Source organism: Ictidomys tridecemlineatus, chromosome 8, assembly GCF_052094955.1.
Source record: "Ictidomys tridecemlineatus isolate mIctTri1 chromosome 8, mIctTri1.hap1, whole genome shotgun sequence".
Lineage (NCBI taxonomy): Eukaryota > Metazoa > Chordata > Mammalia > Rodentia > Sciuridae > Ictidomys > Ictidomys tridecemlineatus.
In genome coordinates, this window is record NC_135484.1 from 82,883,934 (window position 1) to 82,911,527 (window position 27,594).

Genomic DNA, 27,594 nt, shown 5'->3' on the forward strand with positions numbered 1-27,594 from the left:
TTGGCATTTTAGATGGCAACATGGTTTCTAAGGCCAAATATTGCCTATAAAAATCAGTCCTCAAATCACAATTTATAAAGAAGTTTTGTGACTCTTTCAGGGATTTCCTTTCTTTAAAAAGGAATGCGAAATAGGAACTCTATGGGATTATTGTTAAATATTTAAAAAGCAATTTTTAAAAATTTAAGTTTCCCTTTTGGATGCTTATTTATTTTTAAAACTATCTTTTCCTAAATCAGAGGGTTTGACTTCGGTTGTATCCTTCATCTCTAGGCAATGCCCACTTTCAGCAAAAGTACAGAAGTACTAGTACAAGATATGTTATTTAACATTGTTTCTTACTATGCTGGGTTTTAAATAGAATACTAAAAAGCATTTAGAAAAAATGTAATTTCTACTGTAGTCTAATCTTTTGATAGTGGTGAAGGAACTGCTGACTTAGGTAAACAGGGCAATCCAAATTTTTGAATTAGAGAGAGAGCTACTTCTTCAAACCACATCAACAAAATAGCACAAGAAGCTCTGAAGTGCAGTTGTGAGCTGATATGGGTTTGCCACTGGCCTATTAGGTTCACAGCATCAGAATCAAGATATTGTTATATTGTTATGGTTTGGGAAGTCACAGGGTATTGAGGGCATCAAGGATGAGAAAAGGTGCCTTAGCCTTTGACCTATTGATTCAGTAGGTGGAAACACTTTCGGTAATGCTGCTCAGTAGGTTCAGCTGTCCCACATCAGCCAACTCACTGTTATGGGAGAACAAAAAGAGGAAATTGGTTTTTTTAATTGGACATCTACTGTATGCCAGGCACAATATTAGATGCTTCACATTTATTTCATATTCATACTAGGTTGGGAACTGAAGTTTAGAGTCAACTGACACATGCTAGGTGAGCACTCTACCACTGAGCCATAACCCCAGTCCACCCTGCATCTCTTGAGTAGGGATAAAAGTCAGCAAAAAACTATCTATAAGTTTACATCAAGAACATGTTTTCTAAAAAAGACAATAAAGCAAGTGGACTCAGTATCCACTAATAATATATTTCTTTATACATCTGAAAATTTTTATCTATAATGATGTGAGTTTTTAAAAAGACATTTACTTATAAAAATATCATATTCTTTAAGTAGAAAGGGATTTTATATTACACTTGAGGATGCATCTATTCCCAAACAACAATTTAGAGTGCTAACTCTTTTTTTTTTTTTTTTTTTTTGTGGTGCTGGGGAATCAAACCCAGGGCCTTGTACATGCAAGGCAAGCACTCTACCAACTGAGCTATATCCCCAGCCCTCTTGGTCTCTTCTTTATTAAGGTAAATAAATACTCAGTGTGACATTCTTCCCAAGATCAAAATGGTTGAGATTTTCTTGTATTCTTGTTCAAAAAATTAAACTGTAATATTGCTATGTATGCCACAGACAGAATTCACTTAGGTCAGAAGTTGAACTCACTGGTGTGTGGTTTAGATAAACCTCATGTATAAATTCTATGTAGACAATGTAGTTTTATCTCGTTTGTCTAAAATTGTTACTCTTTTGAAAAAGTACTCCTCACATTTCTCAACTCTCACCATTTGAGGATAAAAAATAAGATCAAAGGCTACTATCTTTCCCTCTCCTACTTCTGCATCCTCCTGCTCAGTGAGAATGCCAAGCTCCTTTACATTCCTCTTCTAAATCCTAGAAGGCCCCAGAAAAGGACCTACACATGTTCTACACGCCCCCCCTGGGCTACCATTGGTATTTGCTCCTTTGCCCTTTTTTTCCCTTTCCAATCTATGGTGGTCCCGTTGGCTACCCCTATATGTGCCTGCTGGAAACATGGTCAACACTGCTGTATGCCCCAAAGGCTCTTTTTCCTGTTGATGGCAGTTGGTGTCCACTTGGAAGCTGCTCAGGCTTATGTCTACACTGAGAGCGTGATGCAAGATACAGAAAGGTCTGTTCCTCCCCACCCTTCCCTCTTCTTGGGGGATGCTGCAATGCCTTGAATTCTAATTTACCAATTCCTCTGGTTTTTATTTGGGTCTTTTATTGCAGTCCCTCACCGGGGATTCGGGCATGGGTGGAGGGGGTGGGTGGGCTGGATGGGATTCTGAGTGACAGGCACTGTGCTGCACTCAGACTCACCCTTCCCCTCTGACCCTGCTTCATTGTTCTTCAACCAAAATGGTGCCCTTCCTCCCTTGGGATGAGTTCTTTCCCAGGAAGAGCCTCAGTCCTTCATGCAAATAGCTTTGCAGCAAGGCCACATGCCAGTCAGTCCCCCAGATGTAATTACATCAGTGATTTTCCTCAAGCTAGAATAATACCTTCTAGAGACCAACTGAAAAGGAGACAATCGGGAAAAAGTAAGGAGGTGAAGAAATTTCAACCTAATAGGCAGAGTTGTGCCAGAGGTGCTTTGTCTGTCCTGGGTCTGGTCTAGCTGGTTTATGTTGAAAGGATGAAATTTACTGAACTGGATAAACAATCACAAAATATTTGTGTTTTAGCAATGACTTCTCCATGTTCCAAGTAATTCAGCTTCTCACCTGGCTCACAGAAAGTGGGCAGCTTAGGAGCTCTCACAAGGTCTTTTTTAGCACAAAACAAAAAGCTTAGTCTTTGGGAATTTAAGAAATTTTATACTGTAGGATCACAGCTCCACATGAGGTAACCTATGACCTTATCTAATTTCCAATCCAGGACTCAGCAGCTGTCTTACTATTAATATCCCAATGTGTACAAAAAATAAGAAAACTAAATAAAAAAATGCATTTAAGTCCATGAATGACAGTGACATTTAGATGACTAATGACAAGGAAAATATAACTATTCTTTAAAAATTTATGACATGGCATTTTTTTTTAAATTGGTAATTTCTAGCTAAAGGATTGGAATTTATTTTTATTTTCTTTCCTTATTTGAGTTTTTGGGGTAAACAAGGTAATTTTAACTTTAAAAAACTGTGGTAAAATATATATAACATAAATTTGACCATTTTAATTATTGTTATGTGTACAGTTTGGTGGCATTAAGCAAATTGATCTTGTGCAATTATCACCACCATCCATCTCCAGAAATTTTTAATCTCCTAAACCAGAAATTCTATACCTATTAAATACTAATTTCCTTTTCTCCATTTCCCCTTCCCCCTGGTAACCACTATTATACTTCCTGTCTCAATACATTCGACTGTTCTAAGTACCTCATTTGAGTGGAATCCTATTTGTCCTTTTGTAAGAGACTTATTTGATGTAGCATAACACCTTCAAGGCTCATTCATACTGTAACGTGTAGGAATTTCCTTCCTTTGTAAGGTAGAATGATATTCCATTGTATGTATATACCACACTTAGTTTACCATTCTTGTGTCAAGGACACTTGGGTTCCTTCCACTTTTTGACTATTGGGAATAATGCTACGGTGAACATGGCATACAAATAACTAGTCAAGTCCCTGCTTTCAATTCTTTGGGGGTATATACCTGAAATAGAATTACTAATTATGGCAATCTATTTTTATCTTTATGAGGAATGTTCCGTATTTTTTTTTATAGTGGCTGCACTGTTTTACATGTCCAGCAGTAGCTTACAAGGGTTTCAATTTCTCCACATCCTCACTAACACTTGTTGCTTTCTGTTTTGTTTTGTAATGGCCATCCTAATAGGTGTAAAGTTCTATCATCTAACTATGATTTTGATTTGCATTTCTCTAATGGTACATGATATTAAACATCTTTTAATGTGTTTATTAAGTTTTAATTCTGAGAAATATCCATTCAAATCTTTGCCCATGAAAACATTTTTTTTTTAAATTGTAGAAGTTCTTTAGTATTCTGGGTATTAACCCTTAACAACCATATGATTTTCAGATATTTTCTTCAATTCCATGAATTGCTTTTTACTCTGATGATTGTGTTCAAGCATCAAGCACAAAAATTTTTAAGTTCAATATAGTCTAATTAATGTATTTTTTCTCTTTTGTTGCCTGTGCTTTTGGTATAATATTTGCCAAATTCAATATCATGAAGCATTTCTCACATCCTTTTCCTAGAGTTTAATAGTTTTATTAGCCTTACACTTTGATTAATTTTGAGTTAATTTTTGAATTAGCTGTAAGGCCTAACTTCAATCTTTCACAGGTGGATATCTAGATTTCTCAGCACCATTTGTTGAAAAGATTCTCCTTTCCCCATGGAATGTCTTGGCATCCCTATGGGAAATCATTTGACTATACATTTCAGGGTTTATTTATGGGCTCTCTCTTCTATTGTTCTGTATGTCTGTTTTCATGACAGTGCCATACTGTTTTAATCAGTGTGGTTTTGTAGTAAGTTTTGGGATCAGAGAGCATGAGACACCTCCAACTCTATTCTTTTGCATGATTGTTTTGGTATTCAGGGTCTCTTGAGATCCATATAAATTTTAGGATGGAGTTTTTAGAAATTATTTCTGACAAAAACATCATTGGGTTTTGAGTAATTTACTTGTAAAAATTCAAGCTTTCATGGTGACAAGAGCAAGTTTTAACTGAAAAAAGAGCATCTACTTCTTATATTTAAATACAAGATTTCTTTTGGATGATATTCAGTCTGAAGTACTAGTCTTTAATGAATAAACTCTGCAGGAAGTTTTAGGCTACATTAACCATATAGTTGTGGAGGAAAAAAAATTTTTTTCCCCAGAGAAACCAAAAGTCACATTTTTAGCTCTAGTGGCCTTTTAAACTAACCATGTCTAAATGTTCTTCTCATATGTTGTTGTACTAGTAATCATGGTGATTTTACTTTCCAAAGTTCAGGGGGGAAATGGGTTTAATTTCTATAATAATAGATAATACATTATAAATCCCATATTTTCTCTATTAATCCATTTATAATATTAGTATTTACCTAGTTAGGATAAATAGTGTAATTTAGTTTGCATGAGATTTAGAGAGAGCCCATTTCCTCTTGCAGCATTCTGGTGGAATGTACTGTTTTTCCTTATTCAGTTTACATATTTTCTTTTTGGAATAAACTTGAGAAGAACAAAGTGACTCCTACATTGTAGACAAAGATGTCAGATGAAAGAGCAGAGAGGTTGACAAAATGTAATTGTTTAGATATTTTGAACAAGGATAAGTAGTCACAGTTGTTCTGAGATTTTCAGGACCTTATGCCTTTCTGACTTCACGTCACTTAATTTTACTTTTCTTTATTTCAACAAATATTTACTGAGTGCCTATCATGTGGCAGGCACTCTTAGAGACACTGTAGACCCAGTGTCCTCAAGGCAGCTCACCGCCCAAGAAGGAAATAGACAAGTAAACTAATAAATCACCTTATGTAAATAGATACAGAACAGTGGAGTTCCCAAAATGGGCATGTCCTGATCCTCTGGGGCCATCTCTTCTAGGGCTCCTTGGCTCACTGCCCCAATGGGGCCTTATTTGTGTAGTTAAATAAACAATACAAAGGAGTGACAGTGTTTGGGAACTGTGTCATTCTGGTTCTTCCATAAGCAGAGAACTAGATTTATTCTTTCCTCAAAATGGATCCCTCATTGAACCTCAGCAGCTCATGGCAGTAGTGCCTTTTTTAATGTGTCTAGTGTCAGTGTCATTAGGTGGGGCAGGCCTCTTGAACTTCCCACTGGGTATCCTTCACAACAAAGTGAGTGGAGATAACATGTAACAGTCTTTCCCAAGCTGTCTGCTTCAAAAAAAAAATAAAAATAAAAAAAAGTGTTGATGTTTTTGTATCTGTATTTTGCCGTAAACACTCAAGTAAATAACTAAATTGTATTAATAGCCTGTGTTGGGAAAAGGCTGATTAATAGGTATTAAGTTATGGTTAGAGTCAAGAAGTTCTGGTGTTTTGTTGCTCAGTAGAGTGACTATGGATAATGACAATATACTGTATATCTCAAAAAAGTCTGAAGGATTTTGAATGTTTTCTTCATAAACAAATGATGAATGTTTTAGTAGATATGTTTATCTTGGCTTAAATATTATATAGCATACATGTGCTGAAATATCACACAGTACTCTGTAAATATGTACAATTTTATGTGTCAATTAAACATAAATAAATAGCCAGGCACGGTGGTGCAGGTCTGTAATCCCAGCAGCTTGGGAGGCTGAGGCAGAAGGATTGCAGGTTCAAAGCCAGCCTCAGAAACTTGGCAAAGCCTTAAGCAACTTAGCGAAACCCTGCCTCAAAATAAAAAGGAAAAAGGCTGGGGATGTGGCTCAGTGGTTAAGCACCCTGGGTTCAATCCCTGGTACCCCAAACAAATAAATGAATAAATAAAATTTAAGATGTATTAACATTATGAAAAAAACGTATCACTCCTCTCCTATCTTTCAGTAAGCTTAGTGCTTCAGGGAGTGCATCATTTATCTTCAAGGTTCAGTGCTCATTGTTCCATTCTGTGCTCCCAGGGTTACATATGTCCCCGTGAAGGAGTGTAGAAAGAAGTGTGCCATGAAAACACAAAATCTAAGCATTCTTTCTTACTCATTATGGTTTTGTTTCTTTCGAAGATTGAAAAATCCAGCAACTTTTAAATAGTCCAATGATCACCAGGCATAATAATGAATGATGGCACTTTTCCTTAAAAGAAAACTAAACTTTGAAATTTAGCTCTTGAGCATTGTGAGCCCAATTTTGACTGCCCTCTTAGGCACAGGGATATTATGAAATATGCAGTCTCCTTCTTACTTGGGATTCCCATAAGGTGACCAATTTGTCCCAATCTGCCTGGGACTGTCCTGGTTTTCAGAAGTCCAGCTCCCCAGGACTCTGCTCCCCTTAGTCCCAGACACACTAGGACAGTTGGTGACCCTGGCTTGTTCAGGACTGATAAACATTTCCAACAGTTTCCCGTGACCTAGTGTGGCCTGCTGCTCTGAAGTGACCCTGATTCTTTGGTGAAGAAAGGTCAGCGAGACTGATAACTCAGGGAGAGCATCAAGAAACCTCTGGGGCAAGCAAGTCCCTAGGAATCAAATGACCTTGCTGGGAACCTAGAGCTAACCACCACGTTTTAAGCGTTTTGGGTGCTGAATTGACCTCTCTGCCCTAGAGCAGTGCCTTTTCAATGTAGTTGTGCTTTAGTATCACTTGCAGAGATATTTCAAAACACAATTGCTGGAATCCACCAAGAGATCTGCTGACTCAGAATTTTTCTGTCTTTAACACAGCAAATGAGTGATCCTTCTGCCACACAATTTTGACCATGTCATTTATTGTCCTTGTGCTTAAAAATTTTAGAACTTCCTGATACTCTGTGAAAAAAATGCAAACTCACTGCATGGTTTACAAGGCATTCTTGAGAATCTATCACTCATCTTCCACCAACCCAAGCATCTAAATATGTTTGGCCTTTGCAAAGTCTTCCTTTGGTCTGGACCACTCTTAACCTTCCCTCCTCTTTTCTCTGGCCCAAGTACTCACTGTGATTTTCAGATCATTTCCTCCAGGAAGCCTCCTCTGTTAGCTCAGATTCAAGTCAAGTGTTCTTCTAGATGAAGTTCTTAGCTCCCTGCATTTCTTCCACCATAAGCACATTATATCATCTTGTAAATGCTTTCAATTGTTTACATCCCTCCAGACTTGAATTCCTAGGGATGCAATTGTATCTCTAATACTGAATACAGTGTACTGCACAAAGTAAATGTTTACAAATATTTATTGCATGAATAATTGAATTTGGCCCCCTTTTGAACCTATGTTTTACTCTGCCTCGTGACCCCAGGCAAGGCCCAGATGCCCTCACTTGACTTTATGAATCACATGCTCACCTGTGGACCTGGGCTTCACAGAGTAGCTCTTTGCTGCCCCCATATGTTTTGAATCAGTTCCTCATGCAGCCAACTCACAACCTTTTGGTCCACCATGACTGCACTGGCACAAAGAGGAGCCAGGTCTGATGGAAGAGAAAGATGTGTCTTTTTCTATAGCCTCCTCTCATTTTTACTCTCCTCTATCATTAGGATTAAGATGAACAACTTTATTGTTTCATTTTTCCAATCCCCTCCCCCACTTCTCAGGCAGAAAAGTAGCTCTTTTGGAGAATTTTTTCAAAGCATTCTTCTCTCTGGGTCATTTTACCTGCATTCCAATAGAATGGTCTATTTAGGAGTGCCCCAGAATCCTAGAGCTTTAACCACTTGCTTCTGACTAAACTTGTGTGTGAAAATAGTGTTCAAAACCAGAAGCTTTCTAATATTTGGAATTTTATTCCTTTATCAAAAAATTATCAATTTTAGTTGTAACAGTAGTTTTAGCCCCAAAATATAGAATCATTTTTACTTAGATTGAATTGCATATTGAAAATAATGAACTAATTTATTATGGTCACTTCAATAGTCACTTTCAATAATCCACTGATTAAAAAGATGCCACAATATTGATTTATTGTATTTAATTTTTCTAAATACAGTAAATTAAAGACAATATTGTTATTCTTTCCAGGATTATCATAGCAGATAAAAAGCTCTAAATAATGGGGCTGAGTTGTGGCTCAGTGATAGAGTGCTTGCCTAGCATGTGTGGGGCCCTGGGTTTAATTCTCAGCACCACATAAAAATAAATAAATGAAATAAAGGTATTGTGTCCATCTACAACTATAAAATAAATTTAAAAAAGAAAAAAAAAGCTCTAAATAAGAGGTGAATAGTGTGGTTTTAAATATATGATACATAGTATTACATCACCTTAGCCTCTTTTGCTTTGGTAATTAGTTTCTAGGATAATGAAAGTAAGATGAAATGTGAAATATACATATATATGGCTTATAGCAATTAATAAGGTTCAAACATAAATGGATTTTTAGGAAGAGAAATAATAGGCGTTTCACATCGGTAGGAAGAATAGAAGTTATCTTCTAAGAGAATCAGAAAGATTTGGTCAAGGTGATAACTAACAATAATATTTATGCATTTTAAATTGAATAGTAAACTATTAAGCTGAAATTACTATCTATTTACTGATTCAAATGCACTTTATTTGCATCCTCTTGTTAGAACCTGACAAAGTACCTATGACATAGAAGGATTAGTGTCCCTACTTTAGAGACAAACAAACTGAGTCAGGAAGATGAAATAACTTTTGGGAAGAGGTTGCTTGAATTAAAAAATTCCTTTTTGAAAAACTGTTCTTCAAAGCAAATTGTGGAATGTATAGGTGGTTAAACTCTACCAGTTTTAAATGTTACATTTGACTAGGGAAAAAATATATCTTACAAAATTCCTTTTCTCCTCATGTGCAAAAAGTTATCTAATGATAGGGACCTAACAGAACTATAATAAATCATTACCATTGACTTAGCAAATACTGTGTGCCATGTGCTTATTATGCATTTAATATATTTATATCTGATGCCATTCTAAAACAATCATGTAAAAAAGTTATTATGATTCCTTTTTCATAGATTAGGTCAAAGCAATGTTAGGACTGGAAACTTCTACTACACCATCATGTGAATTTTATTTCTGTTTTTGTTTGTGTTTAGTTGCTTAATAGTTTTAACATTTAATTAACTTGCTGGATATGGTGGCTCACATCTGTAATTCCAGCAACTCAGGAAGCTAAGGAAGGAGGATGCAAGTTCAAGGCCATCCTCAACAGGTTAGCAAGATCCTGTCTCAAAATAAAAAGCTTAGAGGTAAAGAGCCCTGGGTTCAATCCCCAGTACCTAAATAAATAAATAAATATAAAAATACAGAAAAAATGATTTAATTAATTTTCTTTATGCTCAGGTTGTGAAAACTTGTGTTAACTCAGTGGTGCAATCTAAGCTCTTAAGGTTATTAAATGCAGTTTGCATTTTGAAAGCCACTTTCTGACATTTATCCATAATTAGGGACAAACACTTTTTCAGGATGTCATTCGTGGAAAGGCAATATGTTAATAGCTTTGCAGTGATTCCTTCAGTGATCTAGTTGGAATGTGAATAAATCAGAATAAATGTTAGTGGAACAACTATAGTCCTCACACCACCTCATTGTTAGCATCCCCACCCACTTTAGTGGCTGTTCTATCTTGGATTTACTGCTGTGTTTAAATAATCCTAAAAGGAATCAAAGCAATGCCAAAACGATGGTATAGTAGAATCTTTCTGAAGTTTGGTTTGTGTTTTCCTTGTGTTAAATCCCAGGGACACTGTGTGTAGGCTTATATATAGCCAGAATGAAGGTGGCTTTCTCAGCATTGGGCATGTGTGAAAGGAACTTTCTACTACATTATTTGCCCTTGCCCCGTTGTGTGAAATAGAAATAATGAGGACTTGTGTGAAATAGAAATATGAGGACTTTCTTTATAAAAGTGCAACTTTGTTTCTTTTTATAAAATTAATTACATATTCATTGTGGAAAGTTGAGAACAAACATATAAGCAAAAGATAAGGGACTAAAAGCAGCCTTCATCCCACTATATTTAGTGTCTGTCTTCTAAGCCATTTTCTTTCAGTCTTTCAAAAGTTTGTTTAATTATTCAAGTACTATATGACTTAGTCTATGCCTTCAATCATGATTTCTTTTCTGAAGAATTTGAATTTTGCTCTTCCTTTTCTTACATATCTACTACATTTTAGAGAGCAGGAAGCAAACCATTTGAAATATTTGCATTTTATTTTGAATCAATATCTCAAATTAGTGTACAAATGACAATACATTCTCCTTTACTGTTTAAACATTTTTAATTTTATTTATTCATTTTTTATTTTTAAATTTTGAGTCAGAGTCTTGTTGCTGAGTTTGGCTTTGAATTTATGATACTCCTGCCTCAGCTTCCCAAATTGCTGAGATTATTTTTAAAATTTAAAACTCCCCCCGCCAAAAAAAAACAGTAAATTCAATGTCTTCTCTGTAAGTCTTTACACTTCACATGTTAAAATGTGAACTTTAGAAGACAGCCTTTACTTCATTTGATTTAAAGATAGGAAAAAAAATAGTTTGTTATGGAGACTTCCACCTTGCCAACCTTATCATCACCATTTTGTCACTTTGAAATACGATTCTAAATTTTTCTTCCTTCTCATTGCATTAGTCACTAAAGTCACAGTTTCTTTTTTCAGATGAAGTTTTCCGCTCTGGCTAAAGTTTAAGGCTGACCTCAGGTGTGAGGTGATTGAAAGAAGTAAGGTGATAATATCTTTCCAAAAACAGAAAAAGAAAAAGCACACACACCAACTTAGCAAAGTTTAGATTGAATAGTACCAGGGATTATTAATCAGTTTGGTTGCTCTGTCTCTTAATTGATTATTGTGTATATTTATTTATTTTCTGTTGCTATCAAAATACTGGAGGCTCAGTCCTTTATAAAGAAAAGAGGCTTATATAGTTCATAGTTTTGGAGACTGAAAATCCACAATTGTGTAACACCATAACTTGGCCTATTGTGTTGTGCATCACAGCATGGCAGATGGCATTATGGCAGAAGCATGTGTGAGAGAGAGAGAGTAGTCACATCTTAAGAGAGAAAGCTAGAGGAATTCACTGTCCAGGCTTGTTCTTTTGCACAACTTGCTCTCAAGGAATATCCAGGGTCCTGTGAGAATTATATTAACCTGAGAGTGTTCCCAATGACCTAATGTTCACCTTCCACTAAGCCCCACCACCTAAAAGTTCCAGGATCTCTCATATCACCACATTGGGGAACAAGCTTCTGGCCCACAAACCCCTAGGGGACACACTCAAACCAAATCCAAACCAAAGTAGTGTGAGCACAGTACTCTGCAATCACCCGGGAGCTTTAACATATACTGATGCACAAGCCCTTCTCCCAGAGATTGGGATGTAATTGGTCTGGGATGGCATGGGCTGTGGGATTTTTTTAAAGTTACAGGTGATTCCCATGCGGTCAGCTTTGAGATCCATTACTTTAGAAGATGCTATGTGTGCTCACCAGTGAGATGAATGTAGGAGCATTTCCCTCCTGAAGACTAGTAACAAGTTATGCACCTGGAGGCTCCTTCAGAATAGGACCACCTCATGCAGATAGAGAATTATGCCTTGCATGAGGCTACCTGGCAGAGGAGATGAGTAGCTGGAATTCAGCCTACTCTTCTCTCACTAGGTGAGCTGCATAAGCTGCACTCTGATTCAGGACCATACCTTCATTGAAGTAGGCACCATTTTTCTAAAGCAATTTGCATAAAGACACAGTACAGGTTAACCTGACATTGTGACTGTATGAATATCCTTTCACCCTGCATGGAGACATATTGTTTTTTCAGGAACCTATTTTCTGATCTTAATATTCTCATTAATGTTCCCAATCACTAAGTTCTTCAAAAGTAATATTTTCCTTTTTTTAGTCTTGAAATGAACATACATATATGTGGTCGAGACACTGAAAACTTGCATATTCTGGTTGATTGATGTCTCAGTGATGTCTCTAATTCATCTGGAATTAGATTAATTTGGAGACTGACAATGCAGTAGAAGTGAGGAACTTCAAGAAAGACCAACTTTATGTTGGTCCTATCATAAATACTTGACTAGTCAGCTCTCTTGTTTAGACAACCATAATAATGATCCATTTTTAAAGACTCAAATCCATAGTTAGCATTAATACAGGGAAAACTCTATTCCATTGTCACAGACTGAAACTCTCAGTTTGGTCTTTAGTACAAGTTGGAATGAAGTCAGATACTTACCCATCACCATTACTGGAAAAACAGTTCCAAGTGAGCCAAGGCCCAGATGGAAGTACATTCAGCAAATGTCAGCTACATCATGACTAGCAATATCATCACAGCTAACCAGTACAAAATATATCCAGATGCATTTGCATTATGGGATGGGGACCAAAGATAATATCATATAAAACCTACAATTACATGGTTTTCTCGAAAGCTTCATTTAAAGTTGTGCTAAGAAACCAAAAGAATAACCATGACCCTACCAAACCCAATTCATCTGTGGGTAGTCTGGATGTTCAAAGAATAATATCTCACTTTCAGCATGAATGCATTAGATAGAAAAAGCCCAGCCCAGCATGGAGTGAATACTCAACCATGTACTTCTGTGCAAAAGAAATTACTTGATGAGGAACAGAAAGAAATCACTAATAAAGGCTGTTTGTTAATTTCACATGAAGTTATAGCTAGCTATAATTAACACGGAGTTATGGGATGAAGAGAGCAGGGTTTTACTTTAAACTGGATTTGAATACTGCACTTAGAGCATAAATAGAAACCTAGAAGATTTTAGCTTGTCTTTGACCTCATTTGCACTGAAACAAGTCATTCTATACCAAAACCAGCCCAACCATGCCCCTTCTCTCAAATCATTGCTACTTAAATCAAGCAATTTTAATGTAGTTAATATTAGCACAAACCCTCTTTCTGCTTGCCTGCTTCCTAGCAACCTGAAGCAGAGTATCTGCTTGCCAATCTGCTCTTGATGGGAAAAAAAAAAAAGAACAGAATATCCAGTTAATTTGCCAATAACCCTGAAGAGGTGGGTATGTATTCAATAAGCTCCATGTTGATTTTGTGAGCCTGTTATATGATTTACATTGTCAACCATCTGACCTTACTGTACTTTCTACCACAGGCCAGAGAAGATGTGATCCATATGTTGAAGACTGAGAAAACCAAGCCTGAGGTTCTGGAGGCTCACTACGGATCTGCAGAACCAGAGAAAGTGCTTCGGATCCTGCACCGAGATGCCATCCTTGCTCAGGAGAAGTCCATAGGAGAAGATGTCTATGAGAAACCCATCTCAGAGGTAAAAATATGATACCAAGTCCTCTAGAAGGAAATCTCAGAGATATATCTTCCCATTTTTTATTTACATACTTGAACATTTTCTTTCAAAGGGAAAATTTATGGTATACTAATATCGAGTTAAGTATAATTAATTCAAGGTTGTAGTTAGTGATCTTCAATGATAAGAATTTCAGAAGCATTTACTTAAATATGCTTAAAGCTTAAAGTATATTTTCCATGTGAGAATAATAGTTACATGCTCTTATAGTATATTATTGTTTTACTTCTCTAAGAAATTATGTGTATAAAAATTTGAAATATTTGTCAGTTTTAACATTGAGTTGTCAGGATTATCATCAAATTGGTAATCTAAAACTAAATTGATTTTATTATTAATATTTATGGTTATAAAGCCAGATTGTTTTTGGGTATCTTAAAGACTGTCATAATTAAAAAGGTCTATGTGATTAGCTAAAATTCAATGATTGAGGCAAATTCCCAATGAAAAACTTAGAACAATATTTTAAGATTAAATAAATTCTGTAGGGCTATATTTAATCATTTTTGTGTAAGATTGTGTTTGGAACTATGGACTGTCATTACTAATTACCCATGAGATAATATTTTAAAAATACTTTCACATTGTAATATAAGTTTGATGCCAAATTAGGGTCGCAGTTTACAAATCTAGTCACACTGATTCCTGAAAATTCATGTGAAAAATTAATAGCTATGCAACTAGCATGATGAATAAAAAAACCCCACAAAATAGAATGTTTAAAGCAACTTGTTATAAAGTTAACTTTTGACTTTTATCAAGTCTTCAGAGCAGCTCAGTTTGACAGATCTGAGAGACAACATATTCTTTAGTTAGTATTCAAAACAGATTGAGGCTTCATAATTTTCTAATTTATTCAACAAAAGCAAACTGAAGCTCTATTCTCAATTTTTCCTAAAGTTGTTAAGAGATGATTATGTGATGGAGTACAGCCAACAAGTTGGATACAATTCCATGTTTGAGATGCACCTTTACTAGCTGTATATGACCTTACCTTGGCCAATTGTGCTCTTTAAGCCTCAGGGTCTTTTTTTCTTTTTCCTTTTTTGTGGTGCTGGGAATTGAACCCAGAGCCTTGTGCATTCGAGGCAGGCACTCTACCAATTGAGCTATATCCCCAGCCCTAAACCTTTATCTGTGAGGTGGGAGAAACCACAGTGCACACCTCATAGAGATGATGTAAGGATTATACAGAGCAATACTATAAAGCTCTTAGCACAGCATCTGACACAGTACTGGGTACTCAAAAAACATCAGCCATTAGTATTTGCTAGGATTTGAAAATGATAATTGCTCATACCCTTTAACTGATTCTAAATAGGGATTTGGGGAGGGAAAGACAAGTAGAGGTCAAAAACATACATTGATTTTATAATAATAGTAACTTGAATTGGATAACTCAGCTTCAATAAATGGTTTCAATTGAGCATCTTAATTTTTTTCTCCCAAGAGCTTTGGATGTACATGCAAGGAAGAGGTAGGTCTCCATAGCAGACATGTGCAGAATCACTGTCTCCTATCCACTGAGTTCTATGGATAGTACACAAAGAGAAGAGTTTCTAGTCTACCTTCAGAGAGTAGGCCTGCCAGGCACAGTGGCCCATGCCTATAATCCCAGAGGTTCTGGAGGCTGAGGCAGGTGGATTGAAAGTTCAAAGTCAGCCTCAGCAAAAAGCAATGTGCTAAGCAATTCAGTCAGACCCTGTCTCTAAATAGAATACAAAAAAAAAAAAAAAACAGTACTGGGGATGTGGCTTAGTGGTTGAGTGCCCTGAGTTCAATCTCCAGTACCTCCCCTCCCCCTCAAAAAAGAAAGTAGGCTGGACACCAGCATTCCTACCTCTGGACAGAGCAGCAGAGTAGAAACAACCAGCTTGTAATTTGTCCTGGAACTGGCTAAACTGGGTGTACTTCTTTGTTCCTTTATCCTTTCAGCAATCTGAGAGTCATTTCTCTCTTGGGGAGAAGTGAGTGAGGAAGTAGAAAGAGAGAAGGATGAAATTACTCTTCCTAGTACTAACAAATGAAGTCCTGCATTGTGAGAGAAATAGAATGCTAGAAGAAAAAGGGTTTTTTTTTCCCATTATGTACAGATTTTTGATGTCTTAATCCTTTAGTATTAACAATCAAGTTCTTATTATCCAGAAACATGAGTCTTTCTTCCAAACATGAACTCCAATATATCACTGTTCCATTAGTTTCCTGGGACCATGAGCATGTAGTCTAGCTTTTGTTCCTGGAAGCTTTGTTGCATCTCAATCCAAAAAAATTTTAAAATAATAATAATTAAAAAATCACTGTTCATTGTAATTTCCATACCAAATTAGGACCCAGTTGAATTCACCGAAGGCTAAGTGTGAACACAATGCGGTGGATCTCTTTCCCTTGCCAAATGTCTGGGCAAAAATTAAATAGATAATATTAAACCTCCCTGAACTTCCTTATAAATCAAAGTCCAGAATGTTAAAATTCATAATTCTCTTGAGCAAAATTCCAAGAAAAATTAAGATTTTTGTTTCTTTCCTTTTAATTTAATTTCTTGTTCCACTCAAACTCAATTAATTGTTTTTGCTTTCCTCTTCAGTAAAATGACTTGGTCTTGGCATTTTCAAAGATGCATTATTTTATCCTTAAGTCCCTATATTCTGTTTTTTTCCAAGGAATCCAAGAGTTCATTAGGACATACACAATTATCATAGTACCAATTTCATATGCGCAAACTTTAAAAAAATTTATAAGTTTCCAGCTCCAAGATTTTTTTATGGCTCTATCTTTGCACTTAGATCCATTTCCATTTTGTATAAATCTGGTTTGATCTTTAAGACCTTGTATTTCCTTTTAAGTTGATTTCTCTCTTCCTGGATTCCTTAGTACTTCTCCATTTAGCCCTCTTCAGGTAACAGAGTTAAAAACATTTCCTGAACTGTGATCCTTTTATCTAACACATACTGAAATTGTTCTCAATCTCAAGTCTTTGCACTAATCTGCCAAGCTGATTCATTTGGAAAAGACTTCCAGGTACACTCTTTCCTTAGTAAATTTTTGGCGTTTGGCTCTATGATGATCTCATTCAATTTTCCTTCCACTTCTGTCCAAGTGGAAGCTGTATTTCCAAAGTAATAGGTGCCCATTCCACTTTCACTGCTCATTAATCAAAGCCATTCCTCTAAGCTGAGCTACAGCTTGGATCCTCAAAACCAAAAGCCATATACATGGTACATATGATTCATGAATCTATAGGGTCTATAGTTATGGGAGTTAGTCTTCATATACAGCCAAGAGAATAGGCCATCTCAGTTCTCTCTTAGGAGCTTGATATGTTTCCAGACAAAATAACAAGAAATAGCATCTGTCACAGATGCTGTATTGCTACCTATGTTAAGTTCTTACATGTAGAATTTAAAATTAAAAGCTAGATCCTCACACTAATGCTTTATAGCAGAAGAATTTACTGCCTCTGAATTTTAAAGTCTGGGTCCACCGTTCTGCCTCAAAAGCACACTATGCAACCCAGTTCCCCAGCAATTATGCATTAGGAGACAAAAAGACTGTTTTCCTGGTGCTGTAATCATGGTGGGGTCAAATTGTGCTAATGTGGGTGAGGTGAGCATTATCCACTGAGATCCCAGCAACCTATTCCAGTGGTCTAGCTATGGACTAAGGCTACTGTGAACAGCCAGTCTCAAAGGCCTAGTGGACAGAATATGTTGAAGCTAAGTAAGGCTGCCCCTGAACACTTGATATTTTCATATGCTGTTTTTTTCCAGATGTCCATGCAACCACTGCCTCTTTGGATTTCTCTTTCAACCATCTAATTAACAATGCCACCATTTTCCTCTCCACATTTCCTTGAATGGATTGAGAGATCCTAGGGAAAAGTTGGGGCCTTTAGAACATGTCATATCATCCTTATGGCAGACAGAATGAAAAATAAATGCAAGACTGAGCTGTACACACCCAATTTCCTATTCCAAATATAAGCTTCAACAAGTCACTCCTCCTTCCTTGGGAAGTATGGCAGAGAGTATAAAAAAATGGGCAGAAGCTGCTTTTCAAATTCAAAGATGGAGAATCCTATTTTATAATAAAAGGATCAAAAAGAAGAATAAGTAATTCCCCCCACATTCTGTGTGTGATAATGAGGATCATGCCCGGGGCCTTGTACATGCAGGCAAGCACTCTACCACTGAGCCACATTCCAGTCCTCCTTCCCCATTTCTGATGATAATGATAATTCAGCAGTGCTTGACAAATTCTATAAAATTTGGTGAGAAGGAACATGTAGGAAGTTGAAAAAGTTCTTTGAATAGTTCATAAACAAGAACTATTCTAATGGTATAGACTGTCCCTCTAAGGCTACAAAAATTTGTCAGAAAATATAAAAGTGTAATTTGTCAAATTCTACTGATTTTATATTTATCAGCTACCAGTTAACATGACTTCTCTACTAGTTCCATTGGGTCACTTGCTCCTAAACAAATTTGTGGAGATCTGGAAAGAAGTTACTGAGGATGATGGGGGGCAGCTCTTTTTTATTTTGGGATTCCAGAAATGACTCATTCACAATGAATATATCATGCAACTGCAGAAAGAATCACAAATCCTTCTTATAACTGAAGGGAAAACATAGAAAACTAAGAAGGAAGGCTCTGGTGTTGATAACCTGTGAGATAGTAGGTTTTAGGAAGTCGATTTTGAGACTGAGAATGGATTTTAACTAGATCACTTGTTTTAACTGGGATGTAGTAAGCTGGTGGATTTCTACTTCCAGGAGACAGTTGACAATGTCAGTATAGTTTGATCATCACAGCTGGAGATGGTGCTACTAGCATCTAGTAGATAGGCCAAAGGTGTGCTGCTAAACATCCTCTAATATACAGGGCATCACATGGTGGGGATACTATTAAACATCCTCCAGTGCACAACCTCACAATAAATGACCTAGCCTCAGCAGTGCCAAACTTGAGAAATCCTGATCTATATAGAGTTTAAGAGAGAGCAAGCTTGGCACGGTGCACATCCCTGTAATTCCAGACTCAGGAGGCTGAGGCAGGAAGATCACAAGTTTGAGGCCAACTTAGCAAGGCTTTGTTTCTAAATAAAAAATTATAAGAAAAAAAAAAAGACTGGGGATTTAACTCAGTGGTAAAGAGCCCCTGGGTTTAATCCCAGTACCAAACAAAAACAGAGGGGGCAGATAGAGAGTACAACAGGAAACTATCAATATTGTAAGATTTAACAAACATTTACTGAACAGCTAATTTGTTCTAGACACTGTGCTAAGCTCCAGAGACTAAAAAGATGATCAAGGCATGATTCTTTAAAGATCTTACACTCTGTTCAGAGAAAAAGGGAAAAAATTGATAATATTTAAGACTGCTTTTATTTTGAGCTAATCTTAAAATGATGATCACAAAAATCATTATTAATATGATGAGAAAAATCATTATTATTATTCTCTGTAATGTGAAACCTTAAATAATTCAATGACACATAACGAAAATGATATATTCAAATAATTATATTTCTTCTTTTTAGTAAATACAGTTTTTGAATTGTGAAAAAATGGTTTTAGAGATACGTACTCTCTACAAGTTCTAAAATCCTCCTTATATTTAGTGTCTCTTTAAATAAGAAGACTTTGATCCTTAATATACTTTTCCTAGAAATGCATATAGCTGCAAGCCTTAAAATAAGATTGCAACAATGATAATTACTTCCCAAAGGAGAAGTTTGGCACATGTACATGCTGAGATGTTACTTTTTTTTTTTTTTAGATCAGGAGGGGATGTAAGCCACCTTTTTTTTTTTTTCCCCAAGTACAGGATTTGGGCTATCTCATTAAAACCATGGAAGAGTTCGTTCTCCTGCAAGTTTAGGGACCATACATGTATTTACAGAAAAAGGGCCAGAAGGACAGAAGTTAAAATGCAGCATTATCATGGCTAGTTGATATGGTCAGTTGACACAGAGAAAATGAAGGAATGGGGGAAATGGCAGAGGATACCACATTTGATGTTTTCTCCTTCAGGTAATAAATCACTAGACCAATTTAAGCCAATTATTTAGAGTCATATGTAAGTGAAATAAAATATCTTTCCCACCTTTGCCTACTCAGCTGGACAGACTTGAGGAAAAGCAGAAAGAAACCTACCGGCGCATGCTAGAGCAACTGCTGCTGGCAGAGAAGTGTCACAGGCGTACTGTGTACGAGTTGGAGAACGAGAAGCACAAACACACTGACTACATGAACAAAAGCGACGATTTCACCAACTTGCTGGAGCAGGAGAGGGAGAGGTAATGTGCACACATGCTGCCAGTCACATCTGGAGGCCTGCTGCCCTATCCATCCCTCCCATCAGAGGTCAGGCTTCCAAGTGGTGGCACTATGGATAGGTCTCTGGGTGTCCAACCTCAAGCTATGGCCATAGCAAACAAGGTTCTAAATTCCAATTTCTGAATGGTTTGTTACCATAAAGAGTGTGACAGTTTACATGAATATGTTTGGGGATGCATGAAAATAGGGTGCCACATTCCCACAAGGGTGCTAAAACCTTTAAAACCAGAAAACCAGAAAGAAACCCAGGGAGCTTATATTTGAGTTTGATCAATGAAGTATTTCTATTTGAAAAACCTTTCTGTAAATTGCCTTCTATTGAAAAAACAAACAAACAAACAAACACCATCACCACCAACAAAAAAAACCACACCATTTTTCAGGAAGGAAAATGCTTTAACCTAATCATCTTAAATCCTCTTCATTCTTATTACCAGTGTAGAAAAATATTAATATTTGGATAATGACTAGAACTAACTGCTTAACCTTATATTGGTTGCATACTTTATAAAACTTTATGTAAAAACAAAACAAAAAAAATAGTGTGTTGAGTCTCCATGACTGTTCTTGTAAGCATTTAGTTTTCTCAAACCAAAAATTGACACACATGAAGCAGAGATTCCAAATTGAAAAACCTTTGCAATCAAGTCCTTTCTTCCTTCCCTCAGATGAATGGTTATGTCTCAGACGTTAACCATCTTTGAAATCAACAACAAGCCTGCTTGCATCTGTGTTGAGGGCTTGCAAATTCAGAGCCACTAGGGAATAGCTTTTTCTATTCCAGCTTTATTATTTATTTGGGTATAAGGAAAAGATTTGATTTTTGCGGAATATTTTACATATCAGAAAAAACTACCACAGTAAGAGTAAATACAGAATAAAGCAAAGCATGTTGTGTTTAAAAAAATTTTTTTAATTATTGGTAATATTTACTTATTATTGTATTGGGCACATCCCTTAGGGAAGGTGAAATGTAAAAGAGAACAATGGCTGAAGTGTTACATTTTATATCCCTAATTTAAGATTTTTTTGTGCTTCCCTTAAACTCTTATAAGCTAAGGTTTAGTAGTTATGTGTTTGAACAAATTGATGATCTGATTTGATATATTTGTGTAGCCAGTGAGAATAAACCTACCACCTCAATGTCTGAGAAGTTTCCAACCCCAGGCTATGGCAAACAAGGTTCTAAAGACAATATTAATTAAATACACAATAATCATCAGGTTATATAACCTGTGTTGGAATGTGGTCAAGTGAAAAAGGTAGGAACTTGGGCTGGGGTTGTGGCTCAGTGGTAGAGTGCTTACCTAGCATGCATGAGGCACTGGGTTTCATCCTCAGTACCACATAAAAAAATTAAAATAAAGTGTTGTGTCTATCTACAACTAAAAAAAAAAATTTAAGTAGGAACTTGTATGATATTGACTTTTTTAAACATTTGAAATCAAATACTGCTAAAGAGTATCTGTGTGAATCATTTTTGATCACTTTGTAAACTATCTGATTTAGAACTACATCTTGTCTTTTCCATAGTTTCCCACCTAAGACAAAATCTGAGGTGGCACCAGTTCACTCAGAGTTGGTTTAATGGAAGTGAATATTTATTCGAGCTGTTTCTTTTTCTTTATGTTTTGTTTTCCTTTGTGTGTGTGTGCACTCTGTAAGAACAACCGAAATAATGACACAAAATAGTCTTATAGTTCACCATATTTCTTTTCATATTTGTTATGTGATGAATCTATTCAGAAATATTTATTTACTAACTTAATGTTGGTTAACTTTAGATGAAAAATTCCTTTACCTTTTTTCGAGTTGTTTCATTTCATCAGAACAATAAAACCACTTCCGAGCAAAGTGCTATGTTGAAAGTAGCACAAGTCCAAATAAACTTTTCTTTAAAAATGACTTTAACAAGCTTTTGAAACTTTGATCAGCATCACTGGAATATGTTCCCAAACTTTCACGTTTTAGGCAAATAGTCACTAAAAGATTTTTGTCTCTTATTTAGCTTCCTAAACACATTAAAGTTTAATTTAGTGCTTTTTACTAGGGTGTCAATTTTTTTTTTTCCTCAGCTCAATACCAACTCAGCTCCAGCACACACGCCACGGGTACACTCTGACACTTTGTTCTAAATTAAACGCCCCCACTAGGACCCTGATAACAGGTTGGCGTCTCTGAAATTCTCTGAGGCGTTTATGGTCACTGGCTTGCCAAGTTCCCTGGCAGCGAAGCTTTTAGGATTTTCTCAAAGGTCACGCCTGGGGTTCCTGCTGCCCTTTGGAAACTGCCCTGCTAAATCTGCTTTGGGTTAAATCCTCTTTTTGAAGTAAGCGGTCATAATTAGATCTACTTATAGGAGCTGGCAGGATGCTGACCTCGAGGCTTGCTTTCCCGTGGGCCAAGTCACTGAGGAGCTTCTACCTAGCGTCCAATGTGGACCTCGGCCGCCGCAGCCCCGGGCCTGGGTGCTTCCAGACGCTACCCCACTGCAGCACCTGCAGGGGAAGCTGAGCTGCAGCTAATCAAGAAGTGGCATTTCTGTGCACAAGTGGGAGTCCTTTTGTACCGGGTCCCAAGTCCTTTGTTTGCCCTCTTTGCTTTGTGCCCCTTCCTCTTCTCCCGAGAACCCTTTTGTGAGGGGAAACAAACAAAATAGAGAAACATTACCCTTTATTTCTACTGTGAGCATGAGTAAAGGAAGAAACTGAAGCTTGAGATAAACCTAAGTGGGATTCTCCCTATTACTCATCAGCACCCGGCTCTGCGACTCTGCAGACTCTGTCTCCACTCTAGACTGCTTTTTGACATGGCAATGGAAGGAAAAGGTGGGGGACACCCAATGAACAGGGGACTTCTTCCCCACTCAGGAGTATCTAAGCTTCTTTCTCCGTACTTGTCCTGTTCTGTCAGGGTTTCTCACTTTCTCTAGGAAAATGGTTAAAGATGGCAAAAAGGGACCCAGGCACAGCATCAGAGGTAGATGTGGATAAACAATCCAGATTCAGATATTTGATGAAACCAGGAATCTTAGGCTCTGAGTATGCAAAAGGCTTCTGAGACCAGCCCTTTTAAGTCTCTCAGTCTCCAGGTGGGAGCATTGAAGCCAGACAATTACATAGCTTAACCAAGATCACACAGTGCAGGACACTATCTAGTCCTTTTGTGCAAATAAGTATCTTGTGCAAAAATGGATTGTTTATGTTCCTTTTCTGTGTGTGTAGGCTCCTTCGCTCCATGTTACATCCAAACTATGACACCTAATCTTAAAAGGCAGAGTGACTTTTTTGTGAAGTTATAGGCCCCTAGGTAAGCAAATGGTTCTAGACTATCAGGGGAAAAGCTTCAGTTAGCAGTCTATTAGAATGAGCAACTTGGGGACTTGTTTTGAAGCTGCTTTTGCTTATATATATATATATATACAGAGTCTCAATTACATTGCATTTTATTTTTGGTAGTTATGCTAGGAGGCTGATGATGCTTAGGGGAGCTAAAGGAAGCCCCCCTAAACTACTTGCTATTGCCCCTGACCTTACCCTATTACAATCTAAAAATAATAAATGCAGAAATTATTTTTCACTTTTCAAGAGTTGATAAACTCATCTTGTTCTACAGATTATACAACTAAAATGTGTACTATGTTGTTCCTGGTTTCCTTTATTCTAAAGTTAACAGACTATGATCATAAGCCATTATTATTAGATATTTATTTTTACAAATAGTCACAGCCCAAATTAAAAAGAGAAAACAACATAAAAGTGTATTGGTTTAATTAGCATTGTTAATAATAAAGATGAAAATGTCTTTCATTGTTTTAATTAAGATTGGGTAAAGAAAGCTCCTTGTCTAAATGCTACATTAAAGTGAAGTTGATCTTTGAAGTATAATTCTGAGCACATGAGATCACCTTCAGGGTTTGTACTTTATTCCCTGTCTGAGCTGCAGACTTGTGATTTTAATCTTAAGCTTCACTAGGGCTGCTCCAAGAATGTCAAAATAGAGAAAACACAGTTACATCAAAAAGCAGTCTGAGACTTAAAGAAGTGTGTGTGTGTGTGTGTGTGTGTGTGTGTGTGTGTGTGTGTAAATGATGTGGGGGAAATGCTATCTAAATCTATCACTGTAAATATAGATTGTAAAGCTTTTGGATTTTATAGGCTCAGCTGGGACTACATAAATAATGACATCATCATATAATCTTGCAGCAAGATTTCCAAGTATAAGTTCATTCTTTAAAAGCACAAATCAGCATCCCAAGAGAAATCCTTTAACCTGTGAAGCCCAGACTGTAGAAGCAGGAGCTTGAGTACAGGGAAAGCCTTCATGTCCTGAATTGGTATTTTCCTTTATGTCAATGTGAAGGGGTGTTCAGCATTTGCCTGGTGATCCATGGGACAGTATGTACTATTTCCTACATATAGAAATGTCTACTCAGATCTATTATCTCTGAAAACTTGATTTAGGATATTGGAATATTCAGAAATATTTTTTATTTCTGTTAGTTCATATTAATTATACAGAATTATGGGTTTCTTGTGGCATTTTCATATATGCATATAACATGCTTTGATCATATCTACTCCCACATTACCCTTCCTTATTTTTCCCTTTCCCCTACCCCTGGACCCATTCTTCTTCTCTAATAGTCTCCCTTTCAGAAAAATTCTTAATCTACTTTATAGTAAAAAATTCACATCTCCTTTCCTGGTACAATATCTTCAAGTTTCTTAGATTTATCTAAAAAACTTAGATAAATCTTAGCCTTATCTCTAAAACATGTTGACAAAATTGACTTTTCTCACTGGTAGCTCAGATCACAAGGAAGCACTCTACTGAAAAAGATGGCTGATGCTGTGTAAATGCATTTAAGTGTTATCAAGCAGAAAGTAATCAACGAGTGGAACATATCAGCAAAAACAACTGAGCCCTCTTCTCTGTTCTTAGCACTCTGCTAAAGGCTGTTCAGTAGCAGACTTAATTTTATTGACCTCCCTGATAAACTAGCATGAATAACAGTTTAATTCTTGTAAACCTATGTGTAATTGTTATCTCCATTAGCAGATAGGAAACAGAGAGGTTAAGATCTTTCCACCAAGGTCTCTTGCCAATAGTTAATTAGCAGAATCAAGGTTTGAAAAATAACTTATTCTGCTTCCAAGTTCTTACTTTATCAATAAAATGAACCTCCTTTCCTCAATGCATGATGAAAGAAAGGTGATTTAGAAAAGCTAGCCAGTGACTTAGACCGCACATTGAATTCACAGACTTAACTTGGTCATGAGTTATCACCTACTGGAGGGATGATTTTTAAGGAAGGATAGGAATTAGAGTTCAGAGGTTCAATGAACTAGCCTTAATTTATTTTATAGTCGATTTTGATTATGCAGGATCAAACTCCACCTTTCAATTTCTCTTACCCTTGTGATATGAAAATTCCACTTACTGTTGGAAAATGTGATGAAAATAAAGGACTCAGAGGTGATGATATATTACTTTTAGGGCATAGCCTAGGTAGATATGTTTGTGGGGATGAGATGGCTGTGGGACGGTGTAAGAGATGTTACATCTTACTTGAAGGGACCAAGCAATAAGAGTGACTCAAAAAGACAGCATCTCAAGAGGACTGGGACATTGAGGTTAGAGGATTTGATCCTCTTAAAAATCCAAAATATTAACAGTAAGGTGAAGTTAGGAGCATGTTGTCACTCATTCTTAACAAGGTGCCCTCTGGAATGAATATGAAAGAGATCATTAAAAATGCCTTTTGGGTTCATTTCATTAGATTCCACCTGTACAAAAATGCTGTAGATGTGATCTTTCTCCCAGGTTTCATAGCACCCTCATTCCCAAAATCATAGAACCAGCAGCCTTAGAGCTAAGACTAACATAACTTTTAAAAGGATGCCTTATGAAATGGGCTATCTAATTAATGAGAGTTTTTTTTTTACTAATTAAGGGTTATGCTATGAATTAACTTATTTTAATGCTACAGAAATATTTCTCAAATGCATTTTCCTTTCTTTTAAAAAAATTTAATCCACAAAATTGGGTTAAATCATTTTTGATGATTTGGGATCTTGTAGTGTTGTGACCTGAGTGAAATATGTACCTACAATTATTGGGCTATGTTTAAATATAAATGTCAGCTATGACTGCATTTTACTCTAGATTAAGATAGTGACAATATTTTCCCGATTTTAGGCTTAACCTGGCTGAGTTTTGATTAATTATATTCAACATATTTGACTTTTATAACACACCATCACCACCACCAGCAAATGCAAAGGACTTGGACCAGGAAGGAGCTAACATCATACAAAGGGGAGAGGGTAGGAGGAGAAAACTGGCCACAAGAAAATTGAAAAACATTGAAAAAGTAGACTTGAGAGAAAAGTGGGCAAGAAACACAATTTACTCTTTCAGATTTTAACAAACCATGTAAGAATTATTGGATACTTAGTATTTGATCCTCTTAATTGTGCCAAAATCCTAGAAAAAGCAAGAATAGTAATTAACATTAGAATTTAAACATGAGCAATAATGAATGAGAACCATATAGTGGCAAGTGGTGAGGTTGGTGTAGTCTCTCTAGATCTGAACCTATCACTGAGAGAATTATTCTCTTCCAGAAAGTTTTCAAGATATTATCAGATAGAGTCTGGAACTCTTAAGTTCCTGATTCACTGATGAGGTCTCTTCTGGAAAATTTAGGAAAAGTTATTTCCACAGAGTTCTTATTCTTCTTGTCATGTGACTGTGTAAATGATGGTCACAGCCAGTTAGATGGATAATTTGTGGTCTCTAACTCAAGTGCCTTTAGAACCAGGCAGTAATGGAATGAAGCAGATCTAGCTCTTGAGCACACTTGGCATGAGTGGTAGGGACTGCTTGACTGGAGAGAGCATGCTTTGACTACCAGGGAAAATATTAAGTCACCTGATGATGACTGACCCCATTTTACATTGTGGGCTCAGTATTGCTACCCTGATTTTTTGGGCAAAAGACAGACCAATTTTATTAAAATATTCCAGTGTTTCAACATTTCTCAAATGTATAAAACAATACGTAGTGAACAAACTCATCTCTTGGCCATGTTGTCTCTAAAGTGGCTAGTTTGAAACCTTTAATAGCTTAAACACAAGAGAGATTGGGGCCTATGAGGTACCTACCATGACAACTTTGCTAAATAATGTGTTCTATTTTATAGTGACCCACTAACCCATTGTGGCACACTCTTGAGGCATATGAGATAGATACACAGAAAAAAAAAAAAAACACAAGAGTCCAAGATGGGAGAAATCCACCAAAACATAAAAACTCAAAGTGTCCAGGACTAGGGTTACAGTGGACATCCAATTTCTGAGAAGATGACAAGCATTTGATTACTAGCATTGTTGTTGAGTTAATGGTATTTTCGGTATATGATAAATAATAATGAATAGTATCATAGTTCTCCCTGGGCCTGTTTGGCAATAGAGGCAATTTTCCATATTAATTTACTTATAGGT

At 36.5% G+C, this 27,594-nt stretch overlaps 1 protein-coding gene across 3 annotated transcripts in view; it reads left to right on the forward strand.

Moving 5' to 3' along the window:
* Positions 1-27,594, forward strand: part of Filip1 (filamin A interacting protein 1) — a 163,358-nt gene that overhangs the window by 95,142 nt on the left and 40,622 nt on the right. For all 3 annotated transcript variants that reach the window (XM_005340337.5, XM_005340336.5, XM_078019713.1), the window contains 2 exons: positions 13,537-13,710; positions 19,868-20,046. In XM_005340337.5, coding sequence (XP_005340394.2) covers positions 13,537-13,710; positions 19,868-20,046 — 353 coding nt within the window. The remainder of the gene's footprint in view (positions 1-13,536; positions 13,711-19,867; positions 20,047-27,594) is intronic.